The sequence below is a fragment of the Chelonoidis abingdonii genome, chromosome 7 (assembly GCF_003597395.2).
Source record: "Chelonoidis abingdonii isolate Lonesome George chromosome 7, CheloAbing_2.0, whole genome shotgun sequence".
NCBI lineage: Eukaryota > Metazoa > Chordata > Testudines > Testudinidae > Chelonoidis > Chelonoidis abingdonii.
The window spans coordinates 36,273,924-36,286,570 of record NC_133775.1 but is presented as its reverse complement, the minus strand read 5'-3'; the positions used below and the strand labels follow the sequence as shown (position 1 = coordinate 36,286,570).

The 12,647-nt window shown below is 37.2% G+C and overlaps 2 protein-coding genes across 2 annotated transcripts in view; both read right to left on the bottom strand.

The window, feature by feature from the left end:
* Positions 1–11,706, bottom strand: part of HCCS (holocytochrome c synthase) — a 29,698-nt gene extending 17,992 nt beyond the window's left edge. The window contains exon 1 of the mRNA XM_032769817.1: positions 11,628–11,706. The gene's annotated coding sequence lies outside the window, so the exon portion shown is untranslated. The remainder of the gene's footprint in view (positions 1–11,627) is intronic.
* Positions 8,928–12,647, bottom strand: part of TLCD4 (TLC domain containing 4) — a 41,993-nt gene continuing 38,273 nt past the window's right edge. The window contains exon 7 of the mRNA XM_032769820.2: positions 8,928–11,712. Coding sequence (XP_032625711.1) covers positions 11,397–11,712 — 316 coding nt within the window. The 3' untranslated portion in view covers positions 8,928–11,396. The remainder of the gene's footprint in view (positions 11,713–12,647) is intronic.

The following is a 12,647-nucleotide window of genomic DNA, read 5'->3' as shown; positions in this document are numbered from 1 at the left end:
TTCATATCTCAAATACAAAGAACTACAAGAAAGATTTCTTACACTCTGGCTACACTTGGCTAGTTTATCATGACAAGAAAATCTCATTGAATTGAATCATTCATTTATCCTAATTCCATTTAGCTCCTCCTTTTTCACTTTTCCCAGTCCCAATCCAACAGCTCAGTGCTGATATTAACACCTTCCTCGAGACTTCCTGCTGCTGAACAGGGAAATAGGACACTTGTCCAAATAGCACTTCTGGGCAATTAGGTTTTCCACATCATGCCTTAATCCCTAGTAACTTCTAAAAGGAGACCAATTATTTAGTAAACAGGTAGAAGAGGACCCATTTAATAAATAAAAACTAATACCCAAGAATGCCATCTACCAGTTTAGGTAATGTTGCATAGTTCAGATTTAAAAATCACACTAGTTGGAGAAATAAAACCCTTGAAGCATTGGAGTGCTTTCATAATTTCTCCTAGTAAACAATTTGTGGTATAAAATTAAAGAAAATTCAAAGCAACTCAGAACATTTGTGGGGTCAGAGAGATTAATGAGTAAAATAAAAGGTAGCTTCCTCTGAGCAAATCATTTCATGAATTCTTTATAAAAATTATTGTAGTTATCAGGTTAAAGATTGCAAATGGAATCACCTTCCATTAAAGTCAATAGGAAAATTCCTATAAACTTAAATGGAAACAGGATCAGAGCCTGTATTTTTTTTAAATCAATCACTTCAACTTGGAAAGATGCCTTTTTATTTGATCAGTTACACAGACAATTTCATTGTATGGACATATCCATCTAATGGTCATGTACATTTATCAAGAACTTCAGAGATTTGTAAACTCTGGGGGCACGAACTGTCATTATTTGTTTGTACAACACTATAGGGTCCAACCAGATTGCTCCCATTTGGCACTATCATGCTACAAAATGTTAAATAATATCTGGCTCTACAATATAGGCAAAGTGCCTGATTAAATGTCCTCTGATTCCCATTGGCTTCAATGGACTTTGGACAAAGCCCAAAATAGGCACACAGATCATTCAAAATGTTCAGTAACTGATTGCATGGGTAACTGTGGACTAATAGGCACTGATGATGTTCACCTAAGGCAGCAGAATCCCTACTCTTGGATCTCTCTTCCTTTTTCCTCATGCTCACTAGCTTTAAACAGTATCCATATGTATGTATCTGCTTGTTCTTGCGCACACTAGGTGGCATTTATGTAGTCTGAACATGATCAATGTATACACTCAAGTTAAGGACAACTTAAATTATTTTGTATTGCAGTTAAACCTAAACTGCCACTGGAAGTACAGCGTAATCAAGATGTAGAATCTCAGATGAGCATCCTAAACAGACAATTTCAATAAATAAATTCAATTTTGGTCTTTTTAATGGCAACCACACAATGTGCAATAATGCAATTTTTAAGTTCAGTGTAGTGTAGGGTAGTGTAGTTGAAGAAGCTGGCATAAGATGGTACCATTGATACACTTGATTTTTTACTTTTACTTTTCCAAAAATTAGTATTTCTGGCACTTTAGAAGCTGCCCAAGCAGTTGTGCTGCCAGGTTTGGAGTTGTTCTAGCCTATAATCACCTGACCATATGGCATTCTACTAGATGCCATATTCCTTGGATTCAATTTGATCCTGGGGATTTGTGGAGGCAGGGAGGAGTCTTTTCATCCACCAGTAAATATTACTGTGTGTAAATCTCCCTATCCAGGTGGGGTTTAATCATAAGAAGGAATCCTCAGATGCTCATGTTTTAAAAATTTCCACCACCTCACTATTTGAAGTGTCAGTACAGTCTCCTGAAGTCAACTTCATTTCCCTGTCTCTCTCCTCATGTTCTTCCCCAACCTTAATGTGCTTTATTTGCTTTGAACTACAGCTACTCCTTTGGCAGGCTCTCCACATTCCTGGGCAGTCTGGAAAATGTTCATCTGCTCTTACACTGTCAGTTCACTTTTGCAACATTTCTAATCAGACCTCTACTAGATACAGGTTTTGGAGAAGCTGTAGATCTCAAAACCATAATTAATCTTAGAAAGATGGAGATGTGAGGAGGTGTGGGAGAAGATGGGGATGGAGAGGTGGCAAAACAGTTGTCTGGGTACTTGTGAGACAATACTTGAGGCCTGAAAGCAAGAATGGGGAGCCTTTAAGTAATCTCAAGTCAAGAGGAGAATATAATAGTATGGAGCTCCAGGAGATGTGAAAAAAGACTGGAGTGAGGTGCCTGGCCTAAATTAAGGGTAGCGTTTGCTGGGAATGGCAAAGGCAGCAGTTAATTGGTTTTTGCCCAACTTAAATCCAGTTAATTTATACATAGAATATCAGGGTTTGACCTCAGGAGCTCATCTAGTCTAACCCTGTGCTCAAAGCAGGACCAATCTGCAGATAGATTTCTACCCCACTTCCCTAAATGGCCCCCCTTAAGGGCTGAACTCACAACCCTGGGCTTAGCAGGCCAGTGCTCAAACCACTGAGCGAGCCCTTCCCCCTATAAATTATATGTAGGCAGCTAAAGAAATTAACTCTCCAGGGATTTAGCTTCCTACCTATTATATCCATCTACTATAAAAAAAAAATCTTATTTTGATACAATACATACACACAGTCACTTTATGATTGTTAGAACAACCATTTTCGTTATCAAGATAACTGGCAGTGTGCATGTAACTGCATATGAACAGAATGTAAGAACATACATTATCATACTGGATCATAACAGTGGTTTGTCTAGTCCAGTATCCTACCTCCAAAAGGAAGATGCAACAAATCACATTTGGAATGATCTGCCTAGCTGCCATTTTTCTTAACCCCTGTGATTTAGTATTTATGTCCTGAAGCATGTGATATATTTATCCTATCTGATGTAATTGTGGGCATCCTCAATATCCATATAAAAGTGTAAATTTCTTTGAATCCTTCTAAGATCTTCGCCTCAGTGATATCTTGCATACATATGCAGCCTTAAAACGTAACCTTAAAACTTGGCCATCACAACAAAATTCTAGCTACGTTCTTCCATAGCACAGAACTATATCTTATGAATGATATATAACATGCACAGTTTCTAGCTACTGGGCAAACACAAGCCTTTCTGAAAGGAGCACAAAAATCCCAATCCATGAAGCAGTTATTTTATTAACTACACCACACAATCATTTTAAAAGAAAGAATCCCACAAGGTAAAACTGCATTCTCTTCCTTTATTATGAAGTACCAGTACCTTGTGTACAACATGCAACTTATTGCTTATTGACATTATTGCCTACGTCAATTTCAGCCTACAAAATCAGTTTACATCAATTTATACAAACTGCAAGGCTGTTCAACTAAAATGTAGAAATACTTACAATCTCAGTGAAATACAAACCTATTGTTCATATGATTATTCTACAAGCAAAACCCATAACATTTAATCATTCACATATTCATCTCATTACAATGTATGACTTTTGTAATCAAGCCACAGTATTACCACTACATTCCTAAATTCCTGAACACTACAATGGTTGCCATACAAACAAGATACTTTACAGTTTGCAATTAATAATGTTACTATGATCTTCTCAGGCCATGCTGCAATATTAATTTTACTGCAAACAAAACTGTAATGAATTAATGGCAGTCAACATAGCAAAATTTAGTTTTTAGCTTCACTGTACATATAAGGCATTTCATACTGTATTTACCAAGTTTGTGTTTAGACAGAGACCTATGTAAGGCCTTTAAGGAATCAACTGCAGTTCTCCATATTGCAACTCTTTTTTTTTTTTTTAAACAATCTGTAAAATCAGTTTTGTATTTGGTTAGTTTAAATGTTAATAATTGTAAATAGGTATTTGGGATAAAGATCTGTAAACATTAATGGTGTATATGTATAAATATATTTGTTAGGGAATTTGAATATATGTACACTACACATATGAGATATATATTTATGCCAGAGTTCATTAGTAGCCAAAATCTTTTTTTTTTCAGTGTGCCAATTGCTTTCAGTTGCAAATTCAGGATAAATTAAAATAGTAATTAACTTTAAAATAAATTCTTCATTACATTCAGAAGTTGCCTGTATGCTGGTCACACTATATAAAATACTAACTTGCAAACTTTAAAAAACAACCCTCATGCAACTTGATTCAGTCAGGAGCAAGTCCTCAGAGCTCTAATATTCCATATGCTCAAAAAAGTGTATTACAAAACCAGTTCAATATTTGACAGTCAAAGCCTACATGAGGATAATATACTACAAAGGATTTTGTTTGTGTCCATGTTTTAGATTTCACTTTCCAGGCAGTAGCATATAGCGCTAATGTATATTGAATTATAATATGGTTCACACTGAGACAGTAAGGGTTGAATTATACTGAGTTCAACAAATTTCGTTCACAGATATTTCCTTTATGCAGAGAAAAAATGAACTATTTTAAAGTAGACATTTACTATTATACTCCTGGGTGCCAGGCATCACACTATGACACTGACCTCAGATCAGCCGGGCATGTGAATATTTTTTTTTCCTAAAATCAGTTGCTCTATAGCTACCTTCAGTTTATCACTGGCTGCAGCATGCCTTCCATTTTGCTATTTGAAAAAAAAAAAACAAACGAATTGCAGGGTAAAATGTAGAGTAAGGAGATGGTTAGTGGAGGTTTCTGATTATTGACATTTTTTTTTAAACCCAAACACATCCTGAATAATTTGTGTACTGATGTTATATACAATGTTGTTGTAACCATGTCAGTCCCAGGATATGAGAGAGACAAGGTGGGTGAGGTAGTAACTTTATTTCAAGCTCTGGTGTAAGCTCGAAAGCTTGTCTCCCTCACCAACAGAAATTGGTTCAATAGAAGATATTACCTCATCCACCATGTCTCTGCTGGTATTATGTCATACAGATATGTATGTGCCTGGAGCTCTACACAGCGCCGAGTGGCACACACTTCTCTGTACAGAGAAGCTTGAATTTGAATCAGGCAGTGACAGATTTCACTCATTGTTGGGTGAATGTTAAAGTTCATGGAGATCCACCATTTCCTGTTTATTGACATCAGGATCCCACTAGTGAAGCAGTGTTCTTTCTCCATTTATTAATTATTTGATATAATACATAGGTTGTATTACAATGGGTTAGGAACAACGAATGCTTCTTCATCCTTTGTTGTCAGTTGATGAAGATGTAGAACAGGCCTTTTTAGGTCCAGTGTTCTGTGAAAGGCTCTTAATACCTTTGCTAAACCTGGATCATCTTTGTAAAAGTTTCAGAATCTTGACAATTCCCCTTCAAAAGTTTGTTTCCAACATATTTTTTCTCAGTGGTAAACATGGCCACACTGGAGTCATCTTGAAGTGACCCTTCTTTTCTTGAACATGAAGCAGGAAAAACAATGGGAAAACATATAGATTTTTCGATTAATCATCTTTCATTGACAACCTACGAACTGATCAATAGCCATGACAAAAAAACCCTTCCATATGTGTGTCAGTGACTGATGATTCATCATACATAGTGTATATCAAGAGAGTGTGCTTACATTCTAAAAAGACCCCACATAGTTCAAGTATAATTTTTTTTGTCACATAGGTTCATCCATGAGGTTTGAGGATAAGAGGGATATATCCCTTCCCTGCTATTTGCCATTCTATAAACATCCTACTAAGAAAATATATATATATATATGACTCCTGGGTTCTTATGCCCTGGACCCCTTCACTCCCTTTTTCCTTTTTACAGTAGTGTTGCACTCATGTTTGTCACTTGTGTAAGAGGTTTTGTTTGTTTTTGCTGATTACAGTAACTTTTTAATACTAGAAAACCCTCTTCAGTTTATTTTCAAAATAAATCTAAAAGTATTTTTATTTAAACATTGTCACTGTAAACCATCAGGGGAGAACCCCCAGAAAATGTAGACCATTTTCCGTACTTTGGCAGCCACCTCTCGCAAACAGCCAACACTGACACAGAAATTGAATACAGGATCTGCTGTTCCAGCACATCTTTTGGAAGACTACTCAAACAAGTATTCAGTGATAGGAATCTACAAACAGGTACAAAGATCTTGGTTTACAAGGCAGTTTTATCCCCACCCTTCTCTATGGGTGTGAGACCAGGGTTACCTACAGATGACATCTCAAGCAGCTGGAGTGGTTCCAGCAGCACTACCTCAGAAGGAGTCTCAGGATCAGCTGGGAAGACCGTATGCCTAACAGTCACCTTCTGAAGTGAGTACTTTTCTCTCAGTTAAGTCAGGGAAGAAGGGCTTGCAGAGAGCAGCAGAAGCGTTTCAAAGACATACTGAAAGTACATCTTAAAAAGAGAGGCATCAACCCAACAAACTGGGAGGACTTGGCACGGAACAGAACACAGTGGTGCTACACCATACACTAAGCCACAGCTCACTTTGAGGAGAACAAATGTGCTCATGAGAAGAGAAGCGACAAACAAGGAAAGACAGAGCACAACACTGCAGCCAACAACTATGTCTCTTCCAAGATTACAGCTGTCGCTTCTGTGGGAAAATCTGCAGGGCAAGAATTGGGCTCCTCAGCCACTTAAAAACTCACCAATGAACCCCCTTGGCAAACATCATCCTCGCATCGAGGGACAGCCAAAGAAGAAGAAGAAGACCGTAAATTTAGAAAATGGTACATTAATGCAAGAGAACCTATGTTTCAGCATTTACTGGTAACATCCTCTCACATCATATTACATCTATGCCACATGCTATTCACAGAACAAAAGGCAAAAAAAAACCCAACCCAAGTTATTTAGGCACAGAATATTATACATGACTAACTCCATTGATCTACATTAATGAATGGAGATGTGGCTAGGAGAAAGACATCTAATGCCATAGCAACCTTTTGATATACAATATGTAAATATGGAAGTTCAAAAAATGTGTTCGTATTTCTTACGTTATATTACGAAGATAGTGTTCTACTGCAAACAGATTTGGTCCATTTGTTTTTTTCTAGAAAATATAGAAAAAATGGTAGGCAACAAGGCAGAAAAATAAAGCAAATATTTAAGTCTTCTATATCAAGATTCTGCATATTGATTGTGAAAGTGTGTGCAGGAAAAGCTCCTCAGGGACCATCTTTGGGTATCTCTATACTGCAGTGCAGGAAGTAGTGGCCAGTATGTCCCCTGGCCCACACCGCTTCCTGTAGCTCCCATTGGCCTGGAGTGGTGAACCCCGGCCACTGGGAACTGTGATCAACCAAACCTGTGGATGTGGCAGGTGAACAAACTGGCCCAGCCCGCCAGGGGCTTTCCCTGAACAAGCGGCAGCCCTAGTTTGAAAACCACTGCTCTAAAGCACTGAGTACCAAGTATGTAATAAGGGGAAGTGTCATAGTATCCTCTCTTAATACATCAGCCAGTAGAGTTAGCTGAAAGCAAAGATGGCAGGAGAAAGGCGAACAATAAACTGTGCTTTGCAATGGGGTGTTCAGGTTACTATCTCTCAGCTCAAAGAGGGAATCACTGACTTCTTTTTACCTCCTAGAATGGCAGAATCCTAAGGGAAAAATATCTAGTCCCAAATGAATGTCTGCACATCTGCACACACACTTTCAGAACTGCCACCCCAGACACATACACCCATCAAACCCCCCTGCAACTCCTCCTCCCCCTGCCTGGAAAAAAAAAATCTACGCTGCTTACCACGGACCTATAGAATTTTGCAAGACTATGGTGCATATGTGTATTAGATATTAATCATAAGTCCTTTAAAGACTGATGCTTGTAATCAGAAATTCTAGCAACAATTCTACTTTGAATAAAGGAGACAATTTAATCTGTCCAGTTTTAGACTGATATTTCAGATAGAGAAATGGAACTACTAAACTATGAGCGTAGTAGAGGAACAAACAGCAACTGGTGTCAGTATAATATAATATGCTGCATCATATATAATCTTAGTGGGGTGTGAAGGAGCCCTAAAAATAAAGGATAGGTGTATTCTGTCCATTGCATATGTGCAGTCTGTATATTTCTTTCCTTGCCCAATACATTGGCATTCATGACCATTTTAAAATTATTCTAGCACACAACTGCTGTGTGTTATAATATAAACTTGTAACACCAAATAAAATAAATCAGAACTTAAGTCAAACCAAATGGACATAGCAATTATGGTTCGATATATTTGCTGATCTTCTGCAACAATGTAATTGAATGATAGAGGATAAAAGCTATTAGGACCAAATGGATTAGTAGGTCATCTAGCCCATTCCTCTTCCACTGTAGAGTGTTCCCAATACTGTATTTTCTAGAACTTTGTCCAATCTAGTTTTAATATAATCTTTCATATTTTCATGATAAACCTGACTCTCTTAGTCACTATCTAAGAATTATGTGTAATAGAGACTACAAGGGAATAGACCATTTTAAAGTTTATAGCTTTAGTGAAGACTCTACATTGGAAATTAGGAATTTAACTTACTGTATGTAGGATTCAAATGCCATTAAAAATGAATGCTAAAAAAGGATGGACTTCCAATGCGGTTTTCATGAAGTCCTTACTTGCTGTAAAATCATTTTCCTTATGAAAAATGTTTCATCCTACCATATTTTATTTTCAGAATTAATAAACATCATACTTCTATGTTCAAGGTGTATTTTCTCCAAAGTGCTTGAATCTACTCAATTACTGATTTTGAAACTGGCTGAGAGAACCAAAATGTAAACATAAGTTATTACAAATGTGCATACTTAGTTACTAAATCAGCACACAAAAAAAACTTTCACTAATTACCTAGTTACCATTTTAAACACTAATACAATAGAATTGCCTTTGTGCCCATATTGAATTTTGTGCAGGATGTGTTTAATTAAATAACGATTTTAAAAAGTGTCTGAAACTACATGTTGATAAAAAGGTTTTCCTTAATAAAAAATGTAATGGAGGTCAATTGACTGATAATATGAATTTATTGGTACCAAAGACAAGGCACTGTGCTAATTCAAGAATGACAATTAAAGAAAATAAAAGAAACACTTCAGTTACTATGCTTTCTAGGACTGAACAACTAATCTACATAATAAGGCAATAAGATAGCCAAGAATACAGTGTAAGGAACTGAATGCATTAGCAAGCTTTGCCTCCCACCCATTGAAAAATAAAGAGATAGTACTGAAAAAAATTACTGTTAGTTAAATAATGTAACTACACCTGTCAAAGTGAGTACTATATCAACCCATATAATGTTCTGTTGTACTCTTCAAAGAGGAGAACTGAACTGCTTTAGCCACAACTGACTTGGCTATACTGCAAGACAATGCAAAAGACTTTTGCTAGCAGTCTGTGGAGTCTTCTTGGTGACCTAGGGAGACATAACCCTGATTTACACTACAAACTTATGTCAGTATTACTGCAGCATTCAGAAGCGTGGAAAATCCACACCCCGAGCGATGTCGTTATACCGACCTAGCCTCCAGTGTAGACAGTGCTATGCCAACAGGAAGGCTTCTCCTCTTGATATAGCTACTGCCTCTTGGGGAGATTGAGTACCTCTGCCAACAGGAAAAGCTGTTCCATCGCTGTAGGCTGTCTTCACTAAATGCTACAGCAAAGCTGTAAGTGTAGACAAGCCCTAGTAAATCATAAAGGGACAGCTAGTTCCTGGAAATTTTGTGTTTGTTTTACAGCTTTCCCTTCTAGCCCACACTAACTAATAGCCAGACACCTGCATTTGTTTAGAGGAAAGAAGATTTCACTTTGAAGGATGTTGCTAAAGAGGACAGTACAAAAAACATATCCCAACAAGGCAAAGATTTGATAAATGTTAAGAAACAAAAACAAAAGAAGTTGCTTGAGTAGTTTGCTACAATGTTTTTATGTAATAGCACCACACTAGTGTGTGAAAATGCAGTTTCAGCAGCACATACTAGCAGATGGTGTCACAAACTGCAAGTGATGACAAATCAAGTGAAGAAAGCATTGTTCCAAAAAACTACAAACAAAAAACAAAACCACCACAAACACACCTAGCTGCTCCACAACAGTTATATGGGAGAAAACAATTCTCTGAGATTGGCATCTCTTTCATATTCTGATCTTCCCACATGCTCTAATTTCCCTTATCTCCCACAGACATCACTGGAAGTTCTATGCTTGAAGAGAAAGCAGAATATCTGCCAAGGACTATGTGGATCCAAAAACAGAATGTTGTTCCTGATAATGTCAGCTGCTTCTGTGACCCATTCTATAGATCTTCTCAACAGTTTTGAAGAGAATAAAGGAAACTATTCTCTGTTGGGTCCACTGATAAGTCTTCTTGCTTACCAGATGGGCTTTCTTTGGCCAGCACCTCAAATTTCCAGCCATATGAATAACAAGAAAAATATGATAAATACATATTTATATGAGCATTTGAGCACAATATGATCATTTTCATACTAAGAAGGTTCCTCTGGAGGGGAGAGGGTTACTGTGACATAGCCACATATACAAAAGTATTTAGTCTCCTATACTTAAGTTGTTTACACCCTAGAAGTCTCTTGGTTAAATAATAATAATACATTTAGAAGCAGAGTTGCAATACTTTTCAAAAGTAGAAGCAGCAGCAGCCTTCGCAGGGAGAGAGCACTATCGAAAGAATGAGTCCGTTTCCACACGCTGTTTACCATGTTAACTTGTGACAGAAGGTCTGATCAGATTTAACAGTAATACTACTAGAAGTACATTAGCACAGCAGCAGAGTCATCCGGCTACATAAAAGATTTTTTAAAAGATAAAACAATACATTATACCAGTATCTGTAAAACTGTTTCATAAATCCCCCAAAAGATTGTGTCCATGCATATAAGGCAGCAGAAAGTTAGTAACATATTTCATAGCATCAAAGCTAAATTCTTAGCCTTGGCTGCAAAAAAAAAAAAAAAAAAAAAAGTCATCAAGGATGAAATCTTGATTGTTAACATCAAATACTAATAAGAGAAACCACAGAAACATGGCAGGAAACTTGCCATATATGCATAACTTACAACAAAAGATCCTAACATTCTGAGGCTTTAAAAAACACATTGAGACACCTGAGTGAAAACATTTTAGGAACATACTGGTAGAAGACCACTAACTAATCAGTCTGTTCCTTTTTAAGTTCATCTGTCAGTTAAGTGCTTAGAACACACAGCTAGACTCATTTGTATGAACCTATACATATGGTATGTCATATGCCATTGTTTGCCATTCCATAGAGTGGGATTGTCTTTAAATGAAGTGACCCTGGGCATGCAGGCAGTGTGGCAAGAGAAAGGTTAAGATCAATAAAGAGGCAATACCTTGTTTCCTTAGAGGAGCATTTTATGGCAAAAGTGTGCATTGTTTCAGTGAACCCAAATGGTCTTTATAGAGAAGTTCAGTTTTACATATATGATTTCTAGTCAGATTTTCCATTCTTACGCATTTTGACTTCCTCTTGTCCAATGAGAGAAATTACTTTGTAGCATCCCTTTGTAATTTTGACCATCCACATCAAGTTCATCACATCCAAGACAACACTAGAGATAATCCAGGCGCTTTGGGCTGCAACTCCTACTCTGTGGAAATCCTCTGTTCCAAACACAGAAATGACGTCGGCATAATAAACAGGCATGACTACAATCCTCACCATGAAGAACACAATCGTCATCAGCACCCCATTGATGATGTTGGCTTTTGAAGATTTAGGGTACCCCAGCACTTCAAAGAACCATCTGCAAGAGAGAAGTGTTCACAAAACCAAACAAGTTTCAGATTTTTCAAATCCCTTCTTATGATCAGTCACTATTCATCAATTTATCCCCAAGCCCTCCCAATCCTAAAATGCTGCCTTGTATTGCGGCTTCATCTAAAAGCTCTTTAGGCCAGTTAATTGTCTTGATGCAAAGCATTGTGTAATCTCCATTACTACATACAAAAGTTTCATAATAATATTTTAAGGAACAGCATGTACAATAATCTCCTAATTTGAATTATAAACTAATATGTAATAAGTGTGCATGTTAGTTGCTATTACTGTACTGTAGAGGAGTGGTTTTCAACCTTTTTTCATTTGCGGACCCCTAAAAAATTTCAGATGGAGACTCTGGAAATCTTAGACAATCTGTGGCCCCTCAGGGATCTGCGGACCACAAGCTGAAAACCACTGCTGTAGAGCAGGGATAATTTGTTTTGTAAATTAACTTCAAAATAACTAGTGTGAAATAATTTATTTTTCGTTTTTTGAAAATTTTAATTTGCACTGCCTGATAAGAAACTACTATTCAATTTTTTTTTAGAAGTGAAACTAAACTGAAAAATTCAGCTCCAGACTTGCTCAAAATTATAGATTAAGGCCCCTACCAAATTCACAGTCCAGTTTGGTCAATTTTACGGTCATGGGATTTTAAAAATTGTAAATTTCATTATTTCAGATATTTAAATCTGAAATTTCACAATGTTGTAACTGTAGGGATCCTTACCTAAAAGGGGGCTTCAGAGTGGGGGTCGCAAGGTTATTGTCGGAGGGTTGCAGTATTGCCACCATTACTTCTGAGCTGCTGGTGGTGGTGGCAATGCCTTCAGAGCTGGTCAGTCAGAGAGTGGGGACTGCTGGCCAGGAGCCAGCTCTGAAGGCAGCGCTACCACCAGTAGCAGTATAGAAGTAAGG